We start from the raw sequence: 26584 nt of genomic DNA, 5'->3' as shown, positions 1-26584 counted from the left end.
AGATAAAATTCTTAATGCCATATTATCTCAGTCCAAATCTGGAGGTCCGACTCCCGCCCCAAGTCATGATCCTGAACCCAGACCTGCACCTATAGCTGATCCAACTCCTGCTCCTGTGTCAAATCCAAAATCACTAGCGTTCTTTTCTCTTTTCTTCAATTGACCTGATTCGAAGTTTCCTTTGCTGGTATTTAAATGAAAGGCCTTGTGGAAATTCCCATCGAAAGAAGATATTGTTTCTTCTCAATGCACTTGTAAGATCCAAATAGTTATTTCTTTTTGCTAAGAAAAATTTTGGGATTTCTTTAAATAAAACAATTGAATGTTGTTGTACTTCAAAATTCTTGTAATGCAATCCCAAAGTTTTATCACTTTGATCCTTTGTTTGAAAGACTACCAGGCAATCATATAAAATGTTGAGTCCTTTTTTCCTCTGGGTCCAAATCTATAGGCTTTTATAATTGTGGGTTCCACCTCTTCCTTTGTTAGGTCCCAAAAGGACACAAATTCCTGGACCAAGCACTCTTTCAAATTTCCTTGTTTGCCCTCATTTGGTGTATAGATTCCAAGGTCTGGTAGGCCTCTCAAACGAAGATATGTCTCTCTTTCCTTAAGTTGTAAAAAAGCTATTGCTGTTTGGGCCTCTTCCTGTAATTTTTTTAAGTCTGAAAGTTTAACAGCTTCAATCTCTGATAGTCTTTTCTGTAAACCTGCAGCTTCTTATTTAACCTCTTGGAGGTCTTTGCACAGAATTCCAAAGTCTTTTTTAAATTCCTGGAGACAGAGCGTATTAGCTCTGACCTCTGTTGCAAGACTCTGCAGACCCTGCTTATTATCTTTCATAAACTCCAATATTTGCTCTTGGAAAGCCTGGTCTTTAGAGTCTCTTCTTGTTTGTGGCTTTTTCCCAGGCTCACCCGCCATAGCACCGCTAGTAACTCAGATTTCCAAAGATACTTTTATTTCAAAACAGTCAGGAGTAATGAGATGGAAGTCAGACAACAGCTCCAGTTTGCAGGACAAAGCAGTTAAAATACAGTCCCAATTTTTCCAACCTGCCGTTCTTATTTATTTTCCTTTTTCACTCCTCAAGCAATTCAGATAGAGGTATGTTGCCAGTTTTCACTTTAAGGGTTAAAATGTTTCAGTTTGACCGCTGCAGCAACTTCAAAATATCCAAGTAGGAAACGAAAGTAACAAGCATTCCTTCTATTGTTACATCACAATGGCTGTTTGCCACTCTGACCGGGTCACCGCTTCCAGAGAGTCAAGCGGCTTTTAAAATACATTTTTAAAGAGCTTTTGCAGGTATTTCAGTAATGTTAAATCCTCCCCCCCTTCACCTGCTTTTGGGGGGTTAATAGATCCAGTCTTTGGAAGTTTAAAAATCTCTAGATCTTTTCTCTTTGCTTCAGAAATGTCTCTGCTTTCCCATTCTATCAGTGGGTAGGGACTGACTTCCATTTTTAAATTCCCTTACCCATGCCCAGATTGTTCCAAATTTTAATCCAAATATAAAGGGTACTCATAGTGCAGTCCTTAAATGATTTTAGCATTGGAAGAATTGACCACTAATGCCTCACAGTCTCGCAGCTTCATACCATCAAAGGAAGCGTTCTATCCGTTGCGTTGCAGCTCCAACCCCCTCGATCTCAGAGCTCAAAACAGAGCTTACCGGGGAGGGGGGATCCCGCTTTTGATGCCCACCTGATCCCACATCCTCATGCTCGACCTCATGCTCGATTTGAGGTTTTTCCTGGGGGCACGCTACACTGGAGCAGTTTTCCCTGCCTTTGATGTACCGAGGTGTTCTCCGACGAAGAGACCTTGAACTGTGATGGTGCGCGATCAGCTGGCAGCTCTTCTGGTAGGATCCCTTCTTGTCCCTCTTAAAAAAAATAAACACAACAATCTTATTAAAGTCAATATAAATGTAGTTTACTCACATTCATTCAGTTCACAGTTGGATCCCTGAAAGCAGACTTATGTTACAAAAGTATATTGCATATGTGGAAATATCCCATAAAGGAGTTAGTTAGTTCCTAAGTGACTGCAAACAAGCAGTCACTTCTCCTCACACATAGAAAAACAAAATGGAGAAGAGCCGAAAGAGAGAGAGAGAGATGTGCTCCCTGCCTTGCTTTTGTTCCCAGGCAGAGAGGGGGCCGGATTAGACCATGCCCTCCTCTAGTCACATGCAGAGGAAGTTTGTCCCAGCTCAGGAGGAAACAGGAAGTTTTCTTCTGGCTGGTAGAAAGCATCCTCTATCATGTTCACTCTAGGAATGTTGTACTTGACTGCTATGTGTTTCACATCCCACATTGCAGAGGTTTTCAACCTTTTTGAGTCCATGTTCCCTTGACCAACTACATTCTTTCTGCAGCTGCACTGTGGGGAAACACACTCCAAGCCTCAGAAGCCCAGTTATGTCACCCCTTGCCTGCAGAGTCAGCAGCCTCTCACCCCTTTTCGAACACCCTCCCTTTTGGAGGGAGCCACCTCTCCTTGGGAGTCCTCTAGGCAGCTGCCGTGACTGCCCCTGGTCTCTGAACTACCCCAAAGAGGCCCTGGGAAGAGGATGCCCCCAGCCTTAGCAGCCCAGTGGAGACCGGCCAAAGGTGTGCATGAGGCCAGCACCTTACTCACCTTGGGAGGCAGCCGTGGGTGGCGCCAGGCCTGCAGGGTGGAAAGTCTCCCTTTGACGCTGGGCATTCAGCTCCCAGAAAGGCATTGCACACAGCAAGCACAAGAAAGGCCAGCGTGGCACCTGCCTGCCTGGCTTCCTACTTGTTCAGCCATTCTCAACAATAAGGGCTGGTGGACTGGCTGGCTGGGCTCCCTCACCCACTTGCTTGCTTACTCTGAGGCCGCCTCAGCTCCTGGCAACCAGCATCCCCTGGCCAGCCTCAGAGGCACCATTTGCTTGCGGAGCTTGTAGCCAGGCTGCTGCAACAAACAGCTGTGCAAGCCTTTGGGAGGCAGAGATGCAAGAGGGCATCAGAGGAGGGAGGGAAGGTGCCTACAGCACCCCTGACCATCATTCAAGGCACCCCAGGGTGCCATGGCACATGGGTTGGAAACTGGTGTAGTGGATAGAGTGTTAGCCTTAGATGGTGAGATTTGGCATATAGGGTCAACTTGGCCTAGCCCTTTTATCTCAATCTAATCTCGTTTGCAAGGCCACTCCTGAGTATAAAATGAGATAACACCATATACTCACTTAGCTTATTAGCAGTAGACTGCAATTGAAGCATGACAGGAGGTTGTTGAGGACCCTGAAGACCATCTCACCCTGCTAAGGTTGTTCGATTCACTGCTATCCTACAGACGCACATGCACAGAAAGGCGAGCTCTAAGTGCATTCAAATCACTTCACATCTCTTTTCCATATATGCCTGGCCCAACGTCTGGTTCATCTGTCATATCAAGTTGCATGTGGCCCAGTGTTCTGTTGCCAACACTGGCAGTCTACCATAACTATTGTCTGTTTTATTGTTTATTTTTGCTATGATGCACACAACTGTTTTTCTCTCCAGTACAACTTTATGGGTGGAAGCAGAGAAATTGTAACCGACAGCATAGCACAGCTTATTGGTTTTGTCAACAGTGTAAGTGACTGCCATGTTTTGTTTTTCTTTTGTACTAACAAGAGCCACTTGGATGTTTTCACTTGGCTCTCACTCTTAACAGCCTTGTCTTGCAAGCATATGTTCTGGGAAAGTAATTGCATAGCATTGGATGATAGGAATACATGCACACTCATGAGGTCATGGCTCGTGATCTTATTTAAACATTACAATGTTACATAAAATGTTCCTCTTGGAAAGGGAGCATATAAATAATGTACGCAAATAATTAAATGGCCAACACTGATCATTATGTTCTGTTATATCAGATAATTAGGTCTTGATCCAGTTAAATTAGTATAGATTACATTCCATTTAAATCGAGACCCCACTTAGTTTTGACTAACTTAAACAGCATGCATGGTTTCAGTAGTACTTTCCCTACAATAGAAGACAAGGTTGGCATGTCTGATGCTTTTAGGACATAATGTTAAACCATGGTTTAACACAGGGGTGTATGGAATGTTAGGGGAGGGGTAGTACCTTTGGTAGGGGACACATCTTGCTCTTTCTGGGGTAGTTTGTCCACTTTAGTTGCCACCCTGCACTCAGCTCTCACCCGTGGTTCCTAGAAGCTGTCAACATACAACAGTGGCCACACCCCAGGAACAGCTTTGGCTGGCTGGCTAAACCAGGTGAGGGTAGCTAATGGGTCTCAACCCCTTGGTGAGTTAGGGCAGTGTTTCCTAACCTTTTTTGGGCAAAGGCACACTTGTTTCATGAAAAAAATCTCGAGGCACACCACCATTAGAAAATGTTTAAAAAATTAACTCTGTGCCTATATTGACTATATATAAAGTAACTCTCTCTAATAGGAATCAAATAAACACAAAGAAAGTATTTTATAATTATTCAGCACTGTCATTCTCCCATCTGCCATCTGAATTGGTACTATTCTGGGTCAACTTACTCTGCTGCATGTGTAGATGAAAATGGCATCAAGTGTGGGGGAGGGGGCAGAACAGGTTTCAGATACAGGATATTAAGCATACACGTACTTCAGATTGAACTGGTTGCTTGCTTTGCAAGTTTTCATTTCCCAAATGACTGCCTTGGCAAGCGCAATACCTACCAGGCTCAACGCCGGTCTCGCGCTGCCGCTTCCAACGCTCTCAAGGACCCGGGAGGAGGAAGGCGTGAAGGGAATCCCGAAGGCGCGAAAACCTCGCGCATGCGCAGGCCTTCCACCTGCGACAGCCCAGTAGGCCGGCCGAAGTGAGCGGCGATGGGATGTGGGAGGGAGCTCGCTCGCCGCCCCGCGTGTGCCTATATGGGGCACGTTACAGCCCCGTGACGTCAGCGCCACGTAGGCAGCCAGGCAGGCAGACGGCGAGAGCCCCGCGCTGGGCGGCCTGTCCTCGCCACCGCCCCCCCCGCCTCTCACCGCCCGACTCGCCCGCCTCCCTCCCACGGCACACCAGGCAACGTCTCGCGGCACACTAGTGTGCCGCGGAACACCGGTTGGGAAACACTGAGTTAGGGACTTCCCCTGCATACAAAGCAGGCTCCAGCAGACTGAGCAGATGAGTCCAAGAGGGGGTCCAACAGTCAAGAAGGCGGTTTCTGCATGTGTTGTAGAGGGAAGTGAGGGGCAGATAGGGCTCATCAACCTGGGAAGAAGGAAAACTCTGTTCCTAAACCTCTGCTGCCTTGTGGGATATCTTTGAGAGAAGAAAAGGCTAAGGAATAAACCCTACACAAATCCAGAGTGGAATCCCTAAGACAGTTGGATGGCACCTTGTACACCTCCTTCCAGCAGCTGCTGCAGCCAAGCTGGTGCCAAACGCCTTGCTCCGCTTTCCTTTGGAGCACATCAGTGAGGCTGAGAGGAGGATCTTATCATCTGGGCAGCCCAGGACCTCCAGTCGCACTGCCCAAGCTTGTGTCCCAGGGAGGTCAGTTCAGTGCTGCTAACACAGCGGTTTGACATCACATCTGGAGGCACACTCCATTGTCTCTCGAGACAGATGATGCCAACACACAGTTTATCACAGAGGTGCTCCAGCAGTTGTTAGATCACAGCTCACATCTGTCCCAGCCAGCATGGCCAATGTTTTAAGACAGTGTTTCCCAACCGGTGTTCCGCGGCACACTAGTGTGCCGCGAGACATTGCCTGGTGTGCCGTGGGAGGGAGGCGGGCGAGTCGGGCGGCGAGAGGCGGGGCGGCGGCGGCGAGGAGAGGCCGCCCAGCGCGGGGCTCTCGCCGTCTGCCTGCCTGGCTGCCTACGTGGCGCTGACGTCACGGGGCTGTAACGTGCCCCACATAGGCACACGCGGGGCGGCGAGCGAGCTCCCTCCCACATCCCATCGCCGCTCACTTCGGTCGGCCTACTGGGCTGTCGCAGGCGGAAGGCCTGCGCATGCGCGAGGTTTTCACGCCTTCGGGATTCCCTTCACGCCTTCCTCCTCCCGGGTCCTTGAGAGCGTTGGAAGCGGCAGCGCGAGACCGGCGTTGAGCCTGGTAGGTATTGCGCTTGCCAAGGCAGTCATTTGGGAAATGAAAACTTGCAAAGCAAGCAACCAGTTCAATCTGAAGTACGTGTATGCTTAATATCCTGTATCTGAAACCTGTTCTGCCCCCTCCCCCACACTTGGTGCCATTTTCATCTACACATGCAGCAGAGTAAGTTGACCCAGAATAGTACCAATTCAGATGGCAGATGGGAGAATGACAGTGCTGAATAATTATAAAATACTTTCTTTGTGTTTATTTGATTCCTATTAGAGAGAGTTACTTTATATATAGTCAATATAGGCACAGAGTTAATTTTTTAAACATTTTCTAATGGTGGTGTGCCTCGAGATTTTTTTCATGAAACAAGTGTGCCTTTGCCCAAAAAAGGTTGGGAAACACTGGTTTAAGAGAATGGGAGTTCAACAATGTCTGGAGGGCACCACACTGGCTACCCCTAACACTTCACACTAGTAGCAGTGAACCTTGGGTTCACACACTCTTTATTTCTCTCCCCTCTTCTGGCACAGCCATGAGAAGGAGATCAGAAGCTACTTGCTTCCTATTTCAAACTAATTAGAGTTTCTTTTATGTCTGAACTGGGACCAGGGTGAGGTGGGGTGGAGGAACTCTGTTTAGTTAAAAGTACTGTTTGTTGAAACAAACCAGGATCAAACCTTGGTGTGGGATCTTGACTTGTTAACAAACCATAGTTCAAACTAACCAACCTCCCCAGTTCAGAAGTCTCTGTTCAGTTTAAAACCACAAGTGGACACGCTAAAAGAGGAATGGGGAGGGGGCAGCATTTGAGCGCAAGGATCTATATGTGCATGCAGTCTGGAAGTCTCATTCTCATTCTCAAACCTTTATTGAGTGGCTGGTCCTGAAAGACCTACATTGGCTCCCAGTATGTTTCCGAGCACAATTCGAAGTGTTGGTGCTGGCATTTAAAGCCCTAAATTGCTTCAGCCCAGTATACCTGAAGGAGCGCCTCCACCTCCATCATTCAGCGCTGGGGGCCTTCTGGCGGTTCCCTCACTGTAAGAAGTGAGGTTACAGGGAACCAGGCAGAGGGCCTTCTCGGTGCTGGTGCCTGGCCTGTGGAGCGCCCTCCCACCAGATGTCAAGGAAATAAACAACTATCTGACTTTTTAGAAGGCATCTGAAGTTTTATTCTGTTTTTAATGTTCTGTTGAAAGCTGTCCAGAGTGGCTGGGGTAGAAATAATAAATTTATTATGATGATGATTGTTATTAGTATTATTATTGGCATATGTACAAGATTCCAGCAGGTTCAATACAAAAAAATTACTCATCAGAAACCTGCATCTAACACTTAAGTTACATGTAATATAACATGTTGCTGAAACCTGATTACTATCGCCATCTTATACCCCATCCTGAAGGCAGCTACCTTACATTTGTCTGAATGGCCACTCCTTACTAACAAACCTACAGATTAATAAGCTTAGATTGAATTATCTGATACCAGGACATGGGTGACTGATTCTATTTGTCACAGCACTCACCACTCACTGCCCACTATCGGCATGCACCCAGACAGTGTGTGTGTCGCAATGTGTGTACTGTGGTGCCCCTTCCAGCTGTCCGGAGGCTGCCTCCCTGCGGCCACTCCCACATTTGCCTCATGGGCACACCAGCCCTGAGCCCCTGGCTTCTTGCACGTGTAATGGCAGACTGGTGAGCTCTGGCACAAATTAGGACCAGGCTCTTACTTACAATCACCCAAATCTTTATGATGAATTCGTCGAAAATTAAGATGGAACCACTGAACATGTATTTTTCCCTGCCTTTATTTGAGTTTGCATTCCTTCCATCTTTTCAGATATTTTCTAGCCTTAACATTACAGTTGTTCTATCTTCTTTGGAATTCTGGACGGACCATAATAAAATCTCAACATCAGGAGAGCCCGATGTGTTACTACGAAAATTTTTACGTTGGAAAAATTCATATCTTGTTCTACGGCCTCATGATCTGGCACTTTTGTTAGTGTAAGGAGGTATATTTTCTCATATAAAGCACTCTAATATTGCTATAGCATGCATACTCATATACACTGAGAGATAGTGACTCACTAACATAGGCGCTATCTCCCTGGGGCTCTGGGTGCCCAAGCACCCACAAGATTTCACATATAGGGGCTGGGCAGCCACAAAATGCAGGGGCAGGCGCGTGGACACCACACCCAGTCGAAGAGAGAATGTGGAGTTTGGGCGGAGGGTGGAAGAGAGTGTGGTGTTTGGGTGGGAGAGGTCCAGTCACCTCACTGCTGAAGCTCATGCCCTGCACTACTACGTCATGACGTCACAGTTTGGGTGGGGCATGCTGGGCACCCACAGTGTGGGGCCCGAGTCAGTGTCGCTGCTCTCTAAGATTTCAGAGAGGCGTCTTTCTCAGACTTAGCTGGAGCTGGCGGGGATTGAGCCTGGGACCTTTTGTGTGGAAAGCAGGTGTTCCACCCTGAGCCATAGTTTTTACCCTTTACTGAAATATTTATTATAGAACATTGTGCCCTTTAACAATATTTCTTCCTTAGAGTAGGTAGCAGATATAAATAACATAGCCTTTCCTCAAAATGCAGTGCTGTTAAAACTAGGGATAGACAGATCAGTTTTAGTCCACTTCATATAGCCGTTGTGCATGTGCTCACATTTTACACTTGTTGTTTGCACATTCCATGTGCAGAATTCCCCCCTCCCACTGAAAAATCATCCCAAATGTAGTAGTTTTTTTAAAAAATACTTTCATGGTGGTATGAGGGATGAGACTACATGTTTTCTTTTGTTTAATAACTCAAGCAGCTAGAAAATGATAACTATGTTCTCCCTCCACTGTCAGTGGTAGAACGCCTCTGAATACACTTGGTGGGACTCACAAGTGAGAAGAGTGCTCTTGCATTGAGATCCTGCTTGGCCACTATGAGAACAGGATGTTCCACTAGATGGGCCTGGCTGCATGTTGAAAAGGGGCTGCAAAAGCACCTGGGAGTGTTATGGTGTATTGTCTCTCTAATGGGCTTCATATGGGAAAAGCAGGTGACAGCCCTGATGGCTGATGGGGGGGGGGGTAACCTTTTTCCTGTACTAATTCCCTGCAAGGGCTGTTAATGTCACCTTGCCTTGTCGCTGCCCCATTCCCTGCTTCATGTGGCTGACTCCTGTTTTACGAAGGAAACTATGTATTAATGTCAGCCCTAAGACCAGTTAGTGGAAATCCTGCCTACTTTCCTAGGAGCATGCCCTGTTGAGCTTAATGGGACCTACTTCTGGGTTTGGAATTATGCTATTAGGATCAAAGGATTTTCAGCCTTTTTGTGCAGTTAACTAAAAAAAATAGCATTGCAAGAGCAGCAGCAGCTGGCCAAAGGCAGTGAACCAACCTTTCCATAGGTAAAGCTAAAATAAAAAATGCCTATGATCAGTCACTGTGTTGTAGATAGCATACCAGAGTTAAACCAGAGAGATCCATTTCCAGATTCCTCTTCAGCCTTGATACTTCAGCCTTGAAGTATCTTGGGCCAGCATTCTGTATTTGCTTATCAAGGAATAAATCCAGCATTGTGCTGTTACAAATGTTATGTCAGTGCAAGCATTTTTGCTTGCCCCATGGAACCATCTCCCCCCTCCCCTCTATGCTGTTCTTGGAGCACTCTGGACCCTGCCTCCAGCCAATCAGAGGGCATGGGGGCAGAGGGGAGAAAGCCCCATTGTGCTGGTTTAAGTCTTTGCACAAGTTTGGACCAGTTAGTTGAATCCAGTGCAATATTTATATCATGCCCCTTCCTCACGAAGCATTTTGTCACAGAGTTGCCTGAGTTCCTTGGATGAAGATGTGATGAAAAATGTCCTCATATCAAATAATAGTTGTGCCACGTTAAATGCTCTTGATGTGGGGCAGCATATGGAAGAGAAATCAAATGCATCTTTGGACAACTGTAGGAAAAGCCAATTTAAGACATAAGAGAAAACTCCAGCAGAAGGGTCTGAGAGAGAGAGAGATTTTGCCAACCGGGTGCCCTCCAGATGTTTTGGACTACAGCTTCTATCCTACCCAGCTATCTGTTGACTGTGGCTGATGAGAGCTGTAATCCCAAACAGCTAGATGGCAGCAGGTTGGCAAAGCACCTGTCATAGATGCAATACAGAAACTGCACAAGAAAATGTTGCCATCCCTCCTCTTAAAAACTCACCCTGATTGAGTGGTAGGTACAGAAAGCCACAACCAGTGGACAGCAAGCAGAGATAATTGAAAGCATAGAAGCACAGCTCAGAGGCCCCTGCCAGGAACATGTTTCCCTTCTGCTGAAATATTCCAGCAGATGTTAGAGCTAAATAGCAGATTGCTCACCTGGGATTGTGGGCAAATGATGGTGGAAGGGACCAGCTTGGTAACAAGATCTGAGAAGGCCACTGTGTATGTAATGTTCTCCACAGCTTCTTGATTATGTGAAGATTTTGCCATTTGTTTTGAAGACACAATCCCTTTGGCTACTCCAAAGTGTATGGCCCACCATCTACTTTTGTGTTTTAGTTACAGGGAGAAACCTAATTATGTAGGAGCAGGATTTATGGGGAAGCTGTGCCTCCGGAATTTTGATGCAGGAGTTGCTCTGGTACAGTATCGCTGAACTTTCTTAGCTGAAGTGTCTTGTTGCCTGTCTTGGATTTAGGTATTGCAGGGTTGGGTAACCTGTGACCCTTCAGATGTTGTGAGACTACAGCCCCCATGTTCCTTGACCATTGTCCTTGCTGGTTGGGGATTGTAGAAGCTGGTATCCAAGAATGCCCTACTGAAACCTTAGAGACCCAATCGGTATTGGCATTCTGCCAACTTTTGAAGAGGCACTTGTTTCTCAACTTAAGCCGCTTTTAATTGCTGTTTGGATTGTTTTATTGCATATCTTAATTATGGATGTTTATACTTTTATATTTCTGTAACTGCTTTTTATACATCGTAAACCACTGCAAAGCCTATTTTGCCATAAAAGGATGGATAGATAAGATTAGATTAGTAATAGCAACATCTGGAGGGCTACAGGTTGCCTGTTCCTGCTGTAAGTATAAGTCACATGCCTCTGGGTATTTGTTTTCCAGTGCAATTCTTGGAGGAGCTGCATTCAGTAGCTTAGGATATAATCCTGTACTGGAGTCATGCTGGCAGAGGGCTTTAGGATTTGACAGAAACAGAGTCCATTCCTCCCTTATATAATTTTTGTACATGTTGTCCCTGACATTGCCGGTCATATAAGTGTGTAATAAGTGCATATGCTTAACATGTCTACCCCGACACCATTTTTTAGGACTGTACATTATCAGCTTTCCAGCTGCCTAATACTGTGTCTAACTGCACACTAAATTGTTATGGTTCTGGACTGTCAGGGGTTAACACTCCAGGAGCATTCTTATCAACTGGGTGCACTGCCCACATGATCCATGCTTGTTCCTTTGATCTGTGCTCTGGGGGCTGAGCTCTCTCTGGAGAGCACTCTGCCTGGGAACTTTAGCAAGGTCGTTTCGTTTTTTGTTAAGAGGCAGAAAGCTGAGAACATGCAACTGGATTCTGCAGGTTTTCTTTTCTGTTTTGAGTGCTACTAAATAAAGAGTTTTGGATTAGAAGCACTGGTGTCGGAGCTGTGTTATTCAAGACACCACGTCGACACAGACAAGCCATTTTCTGCTGCGTGTGAACTCTGCTATTATTCGGTAACTGAGGAGAGTGGCAACATGTGGAGTGGAAGCATGTGGGCGCCATTGGAAGTTTGTCGGAGTGGCAATAAATCAAATTTATTGCAGTGCCGTTGCAGCAGACTCAGTGGGTCAAAACATATACGACCCACAAACTTTAACATAAACAAGCTCCTCGCATTTCAGAAATGCTACGAATTTTTTTTCAATTTCATTGTTTTTTCAATTTCATTGTTCTGCATGGGACAATGACAATAAAGATATCGTATAACAAAAGCTCTCCTAGTACACCAGCAGAACCATATGCTGGCAGACTGGACAGGATGGGGAGGGGCACACTTCATTCTGTGCCCCTGCAATCCCTGACCACACTCCTGTTGACAGCCAAACTTGCTATTCTGCAAGCCATGCCTGCATCAGTGAACACCTTGCCTATGTCGCCACAGTAAAGCATAGGATGTGATGTAGCTCAGCACCCAAACACACCACTACCTTCTGTATATACACTGAGGTCCAGCTTCGAGGGCCTTCTGGCGGTTCCCTCCATGCAAGAAGTGAGGTTACAGGGAACCAGGCAGAGGGCCTTCTCGGTAGTGGCGTCTGCCCTGTGGAACGCCCTCCCATCAGATGTCAAGGAAATAAACAACTATCTGACTTATAGAAGACATCTGAAGGCAGCCCTGTTTAAGGAAGTTTTTAATGTCTGATGTTTTATTGTGCTTTTAATTCTGTTGGGAACCACCCAGAGTGGCTGGGGAAACCCAGTCACATGGGCAGGAAATAAATTCATTCATTCATTCTCCTCTCCTCCTTCTAGTGAGTGCTGTGCTGAAGCCTGTCCTCCACTTTCTGGAAAATTTTCTTCTCCTTTGAAAGAGCCTTCCATTATTATTTCTTTGCCTCATTCTCAGGCTACTTTAGAATTTTGTTACTGTTTCAGTGGGTGTCTGTTGAGTTTATCTTAACATTGCAAGGTGTGTTTTTCTTTCCATTAAGCATTTATCCAGTGCCTTTCCATCCTCTCAGCCTGCCCACACTCCCTGATCTGAAAAAGCCTCCTTCAAGTGATTCTATGATTCTAAGTGTGGGAATTTGGGGAGGCTGCAGAGTGGCTGTAAAATAAACACTCTTCCTGATCTGCTGCTCCTTTTAAGCCTCTGGTGGTCATCTACTACCTTGAAAAGTAATGCCAATTATTCTAAAACCCGTTGTATAATTTCATAGAATCATAGAATCATAGAGTTGGAAGAGACCACAAGGGCCATCGAGTCCAACCCCCTGCCAAGCAGGAAACACCATCAGAGCACTCCTGACATATGGTTGTCAAGCCTCTGCTTAAAGACCTCCAAAGTAGGAGACTCCACCACACTCCTTGGCAGCAAATTCCACTGTCAAACAGCTCTTACTGTCAGGAAGTTCTTCCTAATGTTTAGGTGGAATCTTCTTTCTTGTAGTTTGGATCCATTGCTCTGTGTCCGCTTCTCTGGAGCAGCAGAAAACAACCTTTCTCCCTCCTCTATGTGACATCCTTTTATATATTTGAACATGGATGCAGTTCATCTGGCCCTGGAGACTTGAATACATCTAAATTAGCCAAGTATTCTTGTACTATCTCCTTAGTTATTCTGGGCTGTGTTTCCTTTGCTGAACCATTTGCTCCAAATTCTTCAGGTCAGGCATTGTTTTCTTTATCGGAGAAGACAAAGAAGGCATTGAGGAGTTCAGCCCTTTCTGTGTCCCCTGTTTGCATTTCACCATCTTCTCTGAGTGACCCCACTGTTTCTTTGTTCTTCCTTTTGCTACAAACATACCCATAAAAGCCTTTTTTGTTGCTTTTAACCTCTCTAGCAAGCCTGAGTTCATTCTGTGCTTTAGCTTTTCTGACTTTGTGTCTACACGTGCTATTTGTTTGAATTCCTCTTTGGTGGTTTTCCCCCTTTTCCATTTTTTGTACACATCCTTTTTTAATCTTAACTCAGTTAAAAGTTCTTTAGATAGCCACCCTGGCTTCTTTAGGCACCTTCCATGTTTCCGTCTCATTGGTATTGCCTGACGTTGTGCTTTTACTATCTCCCTCTTAACAAACTCCCAGCCATCATGAACTCCCTTTCCTTTTAGTATTACTGTCCATGGGATCTCACCCAGCACTTCCCTAAGTTTTATGAAGTCGGCTTTCTTAAAGTCAAGAAATTGAGTCCTAGTATGCTTGGCTGCTCCTTTCCGCTGTATAGTAAACTTCAGAAGAGCATGATCACTCGCGCCTAATGATCCTTCCACTTCTACCCCACTAACCAGGTCATCAACATTGGTTAGGACCAGATCTAAAATGGCTGTTCCTCTTGTTGCTTCTCCCACTTTCTGGACAATGAAGTTGTCTGCAAGGCCAGTGAGGAATCTGTTTGACCTTATGCTCTTGGCTGAGTTTGACATCCAACAAATATCCAGGTAATTGAAGTCCCCCATCACTACTATCTCCCTTCCTTTTGCATGCTTGGCCATCTGTTCCAGGAAGGCATCATCTATGTCCTCCGTTTGGCTTGGGGATCTATAGTAAACTCCCACAATGAGGTCACTGTTATTCTTCTCTCCCTTAATTTTGACCCAAATGCTCTCACTTTGGCTTTGAGGTTCTAAATCTTGGATCTCTTCACAGGTATACACATCCCTGACATATAACGCCACTCCGCTTCCTTTCTTGTCTGGTCTGTTTCTCTGAAATAGATTGTATCCCCCCATTATTACATTCCAATCATGGGACTTATCCCACCAGGTTTCAGTGATGCCTATTATGTCATATTTAGTTTGCTGTACCAAGAGCTCAAGCTCATCTTGTTTATTTCCCATGCTTTTCGCATTAGTGTACAGACATTGAAGTCCATTAATCATTCCCCCGTGTCTCTTATTTAAGGATTTTTTCCTCCCACCACTAGGTCTGCGTGCTGTTTGCTCCATTTGGTCTATGACATTTGGATGATCATCTTCATCAATTGATAGACTCCTACCTTCAGGAGCACTGTCTCCCTCCCCCACATTAGTCAGTTTAAAGCCCTCCTGATGAGATTTCTGAGATTTTTGGCATTGCATATTACATAACATTTATTGCACTGTGGTTTAACCCACAGCGCCACCTGCGTCCCTTTTAATATGATCTTAGGTTCTACAAAATGAGCTTAAATACTGAGAAGCTCTAACCCCCCCCCCCCGACCATTCCTCCTAGACACCGGCAGAACTTGGCAGGGATGTGGGAGAGTTCACTAGTTGGTGCAAATCACAAGTCAAACGGTAAAACTGCCATCACCTCCTTTCCTGGGCCACCCTCAAATGGTGTTCGAGGAGGAGAACCTCCCTTCGATATTTACCAGGTTACCCAGCCCTGAGTCACTTTACCATGACGCAGACATTAATTCAACTGGTAGGTGTCCAAACGGTCAGGCACCAGTTCAGCTTTTCTGAGCAAAGGCACAGAATACAAAAGGCAAAAAGTCCTTTTCCAAATTTATTGAAAAAGCTACTCAAAAGGTTTGCACAGTTCTTAGAAGTTACAAACAGAAAATAAAAACATGGTAAAATATAGCTAACTAAAAACCATACTCACACATCAACAATAGTTCAAAGCACAGCGAGTAGTCAGGAGTCCTTTCACTGGTTAAACGCCCTCAGGCAAAGTACCAGGGCAAGATGTTTTGCAATTTGCATCTGAATGTAGTGGTTAAGAGCAGTAGTCTCGTAATCTGAGGAACCGGTTCGTGTCTCCGCTCCTCCACATGCAGCTGCTGGGTGACCTTGGGCCAGTCACACTTCTCTGAAGTCTCTCAGCCCCACTCACCTCACAGAGTGTTTTTTTTTAAAAAAAAATATCAAATTTTATTAAGTTTTCCAATATACATTTATAGTGTCCAATCTAAATTTATCACATATTTTCTCTTTTAGACTTCCTTCAACCTCTCTGACAATCATCCCTTATTCAAATTTTTAAATACGCGTTTCCTAATTTTATATTGCATTTTATAAACCTTCACACACTTAGTTTTCATCAATACAATAGTCCTCTATCATTTACAGAACTTCTTGAAATCCCACTAGCGTTATTTGCTCATCACATACACGTTTCAGATAGTCTGAAAATTTCCCCCAGTCTTCAATGAACTTTTGATCTCGTATATATCTGATCTTTCCTGTTAGTTTGTCCAGTTCAGCATACTCCATCAGTTTCATTCTCCATTCTTCGAGCGTCGGCAGTTGTTCCTGTTTCCATTTTTGGGCCAATAATATTCTCGCTGCTGTTACTGCATATTGGAAAAGTTTACAGTCCATTCTATTTATTTCATTTCCTACTATTCCTAGAAGAAAAGCCTCTGGTTTCTTAACAAACGTATATTTCAACATCTTTTTCATCTCATTATATATCATATATCATTTCCCAGAAGCCCTTCACCCTCTTACAGTCGCACCACATATGATAAAATGCTCCTTCTTTTTCTTTACATTTCCAACACTTATTACATGTTTTATACATTTTTGCCAGTTTCACGGGTGTGATGTACCATCTATAAATCATTTTCATAACATTTTCCTTTAACGCAGTACATGCCGTAAATTTTATATTTTCATTCCACAGTTTTATCCAATCGTTAAACTGTATATTATAACCCAGATCTCTGGCCCAGTGTATCATAACCGATTTAACTTCCTCATCTTTTGTATACCATTCTAGCAAGATTTTATACATCTTGAACAAAATTTTATTTTCATTGTTTATTATTTCTATTTGAAATTTCGATTCTTTTTTCTCATAACCTCTTTTTTTAAAGTCCTTTTTAAACATTTCGTTAACCTGATAATAATGCAACCAATCATACACATACTCTTTCACTTCTTCATAGGGTTTCATTTTCCATTTTCCTCCTTCCTTTATAATCAATTCTTTATATGTAATCCAGTTCCCCCTCATGTTGACTTTCTTAAGACTCATAACTTCTAACGGAGATAGCCAGTGGGGAGTTCTTGATTCTAATAAGCCTCTGTATCTCTCCCATATTTCTATGAGAGATCTTCTAAAGATGTGGTTTTCAAAGCCTTTATGAATCTTTCTTTTCTCACACCATAGATATGCGTGCCAGCCAAATCTGTTATCAAAACCTTCTAAGTCCAATAACTCAGTATTTTTTAACTTTATCCATTCTTTCAACCAACAGAGACATGAAGCTTCATAATATAATTTCAAGTCTGGCAGGGCAAAGCCTCCTCTTTTTTTCGCATCCGTTAATAACTTATACATAATTCTTGGCTTCTTACCCTGCCAGATATATCTTGAAATTGCTCTTTGCCACTCTTTAAATATCACTGTCCCCTTAATTATTGGAATTGTCTGAAGTAAGAATAACATCTTTGGCAGCACACTCATCTTAATCGTTGAAATTCTCCCCCAAAAGGATAACTTCATTCGGCCCCACACCTCTAGATCTTTCTTTATTCCCTTCCACACTGGCACATAATTATTCTGAAACAAATCAATACTCTTGGGGGTTAACCAGATTCCCAAGTGTTTAACTTTTTTCACCACTTCTATCCCTGTTTGTTGTTGCATTGTTTCTATCATACCTTGATCCATATTTTTTGCTAACATTTTAGTTTTTTTCTTATTCAATATAAACCCTGGCACTTGACCAAATTGTTCAACTTCCTCCAAAACAACTTTTGAACTTTCTGGTGGTTCTTCCACTGTTATTACCAGATCATCAGCGAAGGCTTTTACTTTATATTCATTCCAGCCTACTGACACAGCTTTTATTGCTTCATTTCTCCTTATTGAATTTAGGAAAATCTCCAGAACCATTATGAATAACAGTGGTGAAAGAGGACATCCTTGTCTCGTACCTTTTGATATTTTTAATTCTTCCGTAGTCATATTGTTTACAATCAGCTTAGCTCTTTGTTCAGTGTATATCACTTTTATTCCATTAAAAAATTCATTCCCCACCTCCATGTGTTCTAAATTTTTAAACATAAAATCCCAAGATATATTATCAAAGGCCTTTTCTGCATCCACAAATATTAACACTGCTTGTTTCTCATTCCTGGCTATCAGATATTCTAACAGATTGACTATATTCCTTATATTGTCCTTCATCTGTCTGCCAGGAAGGAAACCTGCTTGATCTTTATGTATAACTTCTTGTAACACCTTTTTCAACCTCTTTGCTAAGATACTTGCAAAGATTTTATAGTCCGTATTTAACAATGAAATAGGCCTATAATTTTTAACTTGAGTCAAATCTAAATCTTGTTTTGGAATAAGTGTAATAAAAGCTTCTTTCCACGTCTCCGGCATTTCTCTGTCCTTAAGAATATTATTCATAACTTCTCTCAGTGGTGTAGACAGGATGTGTCTCATTTCCTTATAATAACTTGCTGTAAATCCATCTGGTCCTGGAGCTTTCCCTTTTTTCAACTCTTTTATGACTTCTTTAACCTCTTCCATTTCTATAGGGGCGTTCAGCCTTTCTTTTCTGTCGGGATCTTCTGCACCTTTTTTCTTTTAAGAATCTTTCTATTTTCCTCATATTATTTTTCTCTTTGTTATTGTATAAATGACCGTAAAAGTCCAAGAATCCTTTCCTAATACCCTTTGGATTGACTATCTCTTCACCTTCCATGATGATTTTATTTATTGTATTCTGCTCCTTTCTTTTCTTAATTTGCCACGCCAGCCATTTTCCTGATTTGTTTGCAAACTCAAAGTGTAGTGGTTGGGAGTTACTCGTGCGTAATCCTGCCCCGTTTGAGCATCGGATTGCCTGGTTAAACCCTCCGGACTGCACAGCCCATCTCAGCGTGGCTGCCCTTAGTCACTCGTAGAATCTGTCTGTGGGTGTTTCTTAAAGCGTTGCCAACATAAGAGTTGTTTGATGCCTAAGCGTCTCCGCCTCTCACTGCGTGGGAGTCTCCTGCGCAGGGTGGGCGTGGGCAGCGGGGTGCTTGGGCTCTCCTCACTAACTTCCAACGAAGAGTCCTGGAGCCCCTGCACCTCCCTGTCCCGTTGCTCTCCTGGATCTCTGGTGTTATACTCATTCTCTTCCCCTCTTTCCCAGCTGAATCTCCCCCTAGCGCTGGGACCTTCTCCTGCAGAATCAGAGACCCTCTCCTTCTCCCGTGCCTCTGATGTCAGTTCCCTGACATCCACCTCCCTCCCAGGGCCCCCTTCACTCCCCCTCCTACCTGCGGCCTCTATTGTAGCCTCTGCTCTGGTGGGTGAGCCAAGAAAACCCCGGAATGAGCTGTCCTCCTCATCTGTGGGTGCGAAAACCTCTTCCCACCTGCTACGGTTCCCACCCAAGGAATGACCCTCCCAATCCGATTCTTCTTCGGATTCTGAAAACCCTTCGAAACTCTCTTCCTCCTCTGTGGTACCGAATTGTTCCTCCCAGAATCGCTCTAAGGGCTGGGGCTTATCTGGGAACCGTTGGTGGAACACTTCCACCATATGCTCGTCGCCAACTGCCTCTGCGGGCACCCACGTGTTTTCTGACCAGTGCTCTCCTTCCCACGCCACCAAGTACTCCACTTGCCGACCTCGCCACCTTGAATCAACTATCTCTGCGGCCGAACCTTGGTGTTCCCTTTCTTCTACTGGTGGTGGTGGTGTGACTTCTACCTCCCGCCCCTCGAATTCCCGCCCCTCTCTGTGTGGTGAGAGTAAGGACCTGTGGAACATGGGATGTATTTTCATGTTGTCGGGCAACATGAACGCCACGGGGTTTATCTGTTGTATGACTTCAAATGGCCCCAGTCGTCTGGGTTGCAACTTCTTGCACCCTCCCTTAAAGGGTAACCCTTGAGTGGACAACCACACCCGATCCCCCACCCTTATGGTTTCCCCTTCCCTTCGGTGTTTATCTGCTTGCTTCTTGTAATTGGCTTTGACCCTTTCTAGGTTCATCTTGAGCTGTTGATGTAACGCTTCCATTTCTTCCACAAACTGCTCAGCTGCTGGCACACTCCAGCTCTGTTCCTCATTACCCGGGAATGCCCTGGGATGACACCCATAATTGGCCAAAAATGGACTTATTCCTGTGGATACATGTTCAGCGTTATTGTATGCAAATTCTGCTAACGCTAGTTTCTCTACCCAATCATTCTGCCTCTTGCTCACGTAGCAGCGTAAGTATTGCTGGAGTACGCTGTTTGCCCTCTCCGCTTGCCCATTGGTTTCTGGGTGTCTCGCTGTCGAGAAGCTGACCTCGACTTGCAGTAGGCTCATGAGCTTCCTCTAGAACCGGGAAGTAAATTGTTTTCCGCGGTCTGACAGAACCCTCAAGGGGGCGCCATGCAGCCTGAAAATGTCTTCTACAAACAACCGTGCCGTTTCTTCCGCCGTCACCGCATGTGAGCAGGCGATGAAATGGCACATTTTGGTTAGCAAGTCGACTACTACCATCACTGCTGTTTTCCCCCTCGATTTGGGCAAATCCGTCATGAAATCAATTGACACCACCTCCCAGGGTTTGTTGGGTGTGGGTAAGGGTTCCAGCAAACCTGCTGGTACAGTGTGTTCCCCTTTGGCCCTCTGGCAGCGTTCCCCTCTGACCCTCTTACATATTCGCGTACATCTTCCCTCACCCGTGGCCACCAAAATTGTCGAGTCACCAGCATCATGGTTTTGTGTTGCCCAAAGTCCCCCGCTGTGGGGGTGTCATGTAGTTGCTTGAGTACCCTTCTTCTTAGAGCCCCCCCGGTACGTACATCGCCCCCCTGTAGTACAACACCCCTTCCTTCTCTTTGAACCCCTCTGGTGCTCCCCTCCCCTCTTGGAGTTCCCTGATTTTTGTTCGTGTGAATTCATCGTCCCTAGTGAGTCCTGCCAGTTCTCTCATGCCCACTAGAGCAGTGTTTCCCAACCTTGGGCCTCCAGCTGTTTTTGGACTACAACTCCCATCATCCCTAGCTAGCAAGACCAGTGGTCAGGGATGATGGGAATTGTAGTTCAAAAACAGCTGGAGGCTCAAGGTTGGGAAACACTGCACTAGAGTACCCCCACACACCCATCGGTCCTCAGGTATGACGTGTCGGGCCCCTCTCCTTCGAAGTACTCTGGTTTCCGCGAGAGCGCGTCTGCTCTCACGTTTTGCTCGCCTAGCACATACTGGATTTCGAAGGGAAACTTGGAAAACTCCTGCGCCCAGCGAATCTGTCTCTGGTTGAGCACCCGTGCTGTCCGCCAATATTCCAAGTTCTTGTGATCTGTGCAGACCTGGATCTTGTGCTGCGCCCCTATCAGTAAATGGCGCCACCGATGAAAGGCGGCGTAAATTGCTAGCAGTTCTCGGTCGTACACGGTGTAGTTTTGTTCCGACTTGCTCAGCTTCCGCAAGAAAAAGGCGCACGGTTTCCATTCTTGCTTGTTCAGTCCTGGCTGCAAACAGAACCGCCCCGATGGCTCTGTCTGACGCGTCCGTCTCCAACCTCAGTGGTTTCTCCAAATCCACATGTAGTAATTGTTCTTCCGACGCGAACGCCTTCTTCAATCTTGCAAAGGATTGCTGGGCTTCCTCCGTCCACACAAACTTTCTTTTACTACTGAGACAGTCCGTGATTGGCGCCATCAAGTGTGCAAAGTTCTTGATGAACTTCCTGTAGAAATTGCCAAAACCTAGGAACCTCTGCACATCCTTTCATGTCTTTGGGGTTTTCCACTCCAATACTGCTTGCACCTTGCTTGGGTCCATCACTAAGCCTTTGTCAGATAACTTGTACCCCAGGAACTCCACCTCTTGGGCATGAAACTGACATTTCTCTAGCTTGACCCACAACTGGTGTTTCTGCAAGCGTTGTAGCACTTCCCTGACATCTCTCACATGTTGCTCCTCATTTTCTGAATATATCAAGACGTCGTCCAGGAATGCTACACAGTTCTTGTAAAGCAGTGACCCCAACACGTGGTGCATGAACGCTTGAAAACAAGCGGAGCCTGACTAATCCGAAAGGCATAACAAGATATTCAAAGGCCCCCAGGGGTGTGAACATGGTGGTCTTCCACTCATCTCCCTCTCTCATTCGGATTAAGTTGTGAGCCCCCCTAAGGTCTAGCTTGGTGAAAATCTTTCCCTTCCTCACTCGTCAGAATGTCGTCAATTCTGGGCATAGGGAAAGTCACAGGTTCTGACACCAAATTTACCGCCCTGAAGTCCACAACCAGCCTCAGTTTATCAGTGTCCTTTTTGTCCACAAAAAATACTGGACTGCCCCCCACTGCCTTTGACTCTCTTATAAACCCTCGCTTTAGGTTCTTGTCGATAAAGTCCCGTAACTCCTTCATCTCCCTGTCTGACATGGCATACAGCTTACCCACCGGCAGCTGTGCCCCAGGGAGCAAATTGATCTGGCAATCGAACGGCCTGTGGGGTGGCAGTCTATCTGCCTCCTTTTCACTAAAAACCTCCTTCAGATCAGCATATTGTGGTGGCACCTTCCCTTTACCCTCCACTGCAGTGCTTGCCACTCTGGCTACGCTCATCCTTGGCGTTTCCCCGCCTAGGCAGTGCTGCAGGCAGTAGTCAGACCCAAAGCTGACGGTCCTCTGATGCCACGCCACCACCGGATCATGTTCCGCTAGCCAGCTCATCCCTAATATTATTGGGGGACCCGCTAATGAGGCAACGTGGAAGGCGATTGTCTCTGAGTGCCTAGACACTCTCATTCTCATCGGTGGGGTCTGGTGGGTAACTTCCCCCCCAATCAGTTCCCTCCCATCAATGGTGGTTACTTGCAGAGGTGCATCCAAAGGTAGCAGGTGAAGCTGATGCTCTAAGGCAAAGTCCCTGCTAAAAAAGTTGCATGAGCTTCCTGAGTCCAGCATACCCTGAACCTTCACCGGGTGCCCATTTGGGAGTTCAAGCACCACCTCAATGGCAATTGCTGCTCTTGGAGAATCTGGTTTGGGCACATTCATTGGTTGTTGGCTCGGCTGCTGTGCCCGCTGATTGGCAGCCAAGCGTTTCCGTTTCCCTGCTCTGGAGTCTGGGGTTCCTCCTCCTCGCCCCCCACGGCCCCCACCATCCCTTGCCAGGCCTTTCTTTGTGGGCAGACTCTGGCAAAATGTCCTGGCCGTTGGCAAAGGAAACATTTCTTGGTCGTTTTTACATCCTTTCCCTCCTTTTTGCGACTCTCGCTGGAGTTTGAAACTTCCTGGGCGCGCGCACCGCCTATTTCCATTGGTTCCGCCGGCGGGGAAGGCTGCCTAGGTATTCTAGGAATGCGGTAGTCATGACAACGCTGCTCTCTCCCTTCCCGCCTCTCTTGAGCCCGCGCTTCCTGTCTTACGCCAGTCGCAAGGACTGCCTTGGTCAGCTGATCCATAGACTGTGGGCGGGGTGCGCGCGAAAGCTCGTCTTTGACCGTTGGTGACAACCCCTCCTCAAATAGCATTTGTATGGGTTCCGAGTCCAGCTGCCACCCCAGACGATGCACGATCATGGCAAAACGTGACCAATAGTCTCTAACTGACCCTTCTCCCTGCTTACAGCTCAGCAGTTCCCGTTTGGTCACACTCTGTTGCACATCGCTACTGAACATAGCGTCCATCGCCTCAAAGAATTTCGGTAGATTCTCCATGGCGTCATTCTGCGTCGCCATAAGCGGTCGAATCCACTCTCTCGCCCCGTCCTGCAAGTGCCCCACAATATAAGCAACTTTGGCTGCATCATTTTCAAAATCGTTTTGCTGCAGCTTCAAGGCATATTCTATTTCTGTTCTAAACGCCCCATACTCTTGGGGCTTTCCCCCAAACTTGTGCACCAGTCCCGGTACCTTCCTCGCTATGGGGGTGGGTTTCCCCTGAGCATCCAGCAACCGTCGTTCGTCCAGCCTCGCCGTCAGGATGGCTATGTGCTCTTCCAAATCGCGGTTTCTCTCCTCCAGCGACTGGCCTCCAGCCGCCCCTCTCGTGGCTCCGACTTCTCGGGTCTTACTCATGATGCTCCCTTCTGCTTGTTGCGCACAAGCAACTTTCAGTGACAGACAGATTGCTGTAGTGGTTGGGAGTTACTCGTGCGTAATCCTGCCCCGTTTGAGCATCGGATTGCCTGGTTAAACCCTCCGAACTGCACAGCCCATCTCAGCGTGGCTGCCCTTAGTCACTCGTAGAATCTGTCTGTGGGTGTTTCTTAAAGCGTTGCCAACATAAGAGTTGTTTGATGCCTAAGCGTCTCCGCCTCTCACTGCGCGGGAGTCTCCTGCGCAGGGTGGGCGTGGGCAGCGGGGTGCTTGGGCTCTCCTCACTAACTTCCAACGAAGAGTCCTGGAGCCCCTGCACCTCCCTGTCCCGTTGCTCTCCTGGATCTCTGGTGTTACACTCATTCTCTTCCCCTCTTTCCCAGCTGAGTCTCCCCCTAGCGCTGGGACCTTCTCCTGCAGAATCAGAGACCCTCTCCTTCTCCCGTGCCTCTGATGTCAGTTCCCTGACACAAAGTTTCTTTGTCGCGGCTTTTATTCCACCTCTTTGTTTATTATCATTGCAAATTGTGTTTACAGAGTTTTTATGGTCTGTTTTATTTTTAAATTATCTGGTTTCTTTTTTAAAAAAAGAGGTTTAGAAATTACAGAAAAAAGAAAAAAGGAAAACAACAAAAAATTCAACAAGACATACATTTCGATACATTAAAAAGTAAAATAAGAAACATAAGAACCAATGCAACAATACAACAATAAAAAACACACATCCAATACTCCATATCTTTATCTTTCATTTGCTTGTTTCCTCGACCTCCTCACACCTCCCTTTTTGTATTCTAGTTTAGTTAATTTTTCCAGCAAATTCTTTCCATCTTTCTCAATTTTTGTTAAGTAATTTATCTTAATGGTCTAACATATTAATTCACTCAGCAAATCCTTGCTATCTTTCACTATGTTCTGTCATTCAATTTACCTTAATTTATTTTAACCTTATCTTACCATAAAATACATTAAAGCTTAAAACTTAATATTTATTTATACATAACTCCTTATATCATTTCTACTAAAGCCAAATAGTTTCATTCCAACATTTTCCCTAATACTCATTAGTTTTACACTAATTCTCAAAATATTTATTTTTTAAAAAAAACTTTCTTCCAATCTTCATCCAACGTCTCTTCTTCCTGATCTTGGGTTATGTCAGTCCTTACTGTCCATTCTATCTAGTCCATCAACCTGGTGCTCTTGTGTCCGAGGCTCTTAAGTCTCTTCCATGCCCCTTCTGCAGATCTTCTTCTTGTTTATACCTGCACTTTACCTTGTCTTCTGTTGATCTTTTTCTTAGTTTCTTTCCTTTCTCATTGAGGAATAGGACTTGGGGAGACTCTGACCCAAAGATATCTCCATCTCCCCTCAGCAGATCAGCCCATTCCCCACAGTCTCATTCCCCACACTCAGCACTGTAGTCCAAAAGGTATTTAAAAGCATATTTCAAAGACCCTCCAAAATTAAAAGCCCCCACAACTCCAGACCCCCCCCGGCCCACTCCAGATTCAATCTTCAAGAACAGCGGCTTATGCTCCTGCAGGGCCTCAGGTCTCTCCATTTGTGTTACTTGAGGTTCAACAGTGACCTCCTCCATTATCTTCTGCACTTGCACTTGCCCTGTCAAAACAAGTTCCTGAGTTGGTTCCTGGATGGTTTCTATATGGGTATTCGCCGTTTGTCCAAAGTTTTTGACTGCAACAGTCATCAAATCCATCTTCTCATGCATCTGCTCCAACAAAGCACTTGTCTTGCAAAAAGCAAGCACCAAAACTACTTCTAAACACATTTTTATTCAAGGCGAGTCTAGTCTCACGATCCTAATCTTGCAGCTGTAAAATCGACTCCAGCAACAATTTAACAAGCTCCCTCTAGAGGAGACAATTTCTATTTGTATCCATCTTTTGTAAACAGGTCCAACAAAAGAAAATTACTTTCATTTTTCATATATTTTGTATCTTTTGATTGCAAAAGGCAACATTGGAATCAGTTTGTTTCTCTTTTTTTTAACTATCTGTCAAAAAAAACCGTTCCATTCACAGTCAATGAACTTCCCCAAGAATTTCTGTCTCTGGCACCCTGTTCCCAGGTTTGAGACAGTGGAAATTTATCTTTCTTTACTCTCTCTCCTGCAGGCTTGAACAATCAAAATTCCCCCCTTTTCTCCTGCTTCCCAAAGGGGTTTTGATGGTTATAACTGAAGGAAATTTAGTCCTTTATATGCGACTTTCCAGACTTTAGCTTGCAAATTTTTGCTTCAGTCTATTTACAAAAAGCGGAAGGCGGACTTCCTGTTTAGAACCTTCCTGCTTCGGTGCCAAATTAAAATGTTTCTTAATCCAATTTTCCGTTTTACTCATGGGTACTTGTTTAGAGTCCAATTGTCCACAGGAAAAAGTCAGCGCTCTCCGGCAACGGCTGTGCGGTTTCACTCCGTAAAAGTAGCAGTCGATTCAAAACACCGCACCGCTCACACCACGTCGCTTCGGATCCCCGAAAAGGGGTTTCCCTGTGAGTAGGGGAGGCGCTCCTGGTGTCAGCCGAATCCCATGTTCCCAGGCTTCCTCCGCCTGGGATTTTTAAAGGGTCTCTGCCTTCACCGCGCCGGCAAGACCCGATTTTCACGGAGCGGGTTCCTCCCGGTCAGAGGAACTCCGCCATTGCCGATGGTGCTAACCCGGAAGTCTAAATTATCTGGTTTCTTGATTAATTTTTGTTCATTGTCCATTATTTGTTTTAAGATTTCCTTCTTGCCTTTTTCTCTGCTTTTATTTTTAATTGAGTTCTGTTGTATAAAAAATCCTC

General features: G+C 45.4%; 1 protein-coding gene across 9 annotated transcripts in view; it reads left to right on the top strand.

The window, feature by feature from the left end:
• The window catches only part of LOC308573980 (disintegrin and metalloproteinase domain-containing protein 2-like), a 122132-nt gene that overhangs the window by 46417 nt on the left and 49131 nt on the right, over positions 1-26584 (top strand). For 8 of the 9 annotated variants that reach the window (XM_081171411.1, XM_081171414.1, XM_081171409.1 and 5 more), the window contains 3 exons: positions 3537-3608; positions 7925-8091; positions 10631-10712. The exons of the other annotated variant lie outside the window; for it this stretch is intronic. In XM_081171411.1, the coding sequence (XP_081027537.1) occupies positions 3537-3608; positions 7925-8091; positions 10631-10712 (321 nt within the window). The remainder of the gene's footprint in view (positions 1-3536; positions 3609-7924; positions 8092-10630; positions 10713-26584) is intronic. 9 annotated transcript variants of the gene reach the window in all.

This window comes from Podarcis bocagei (assembly GCF_964188305.1).
Source record: "Podarcis bocagei genome assembly, chromosome: 15".
Lineage (NCBI taxonomy): Eukaryota > Metazoa > Chordata > Lepidosauria > Squamata > Lacertidae > Podarcis > Podarcis bocagei.
Note: the sequence above shows the minus strand (reverse complement) of the source record. Positions and strands in the feature narration are given on the sequence as shown.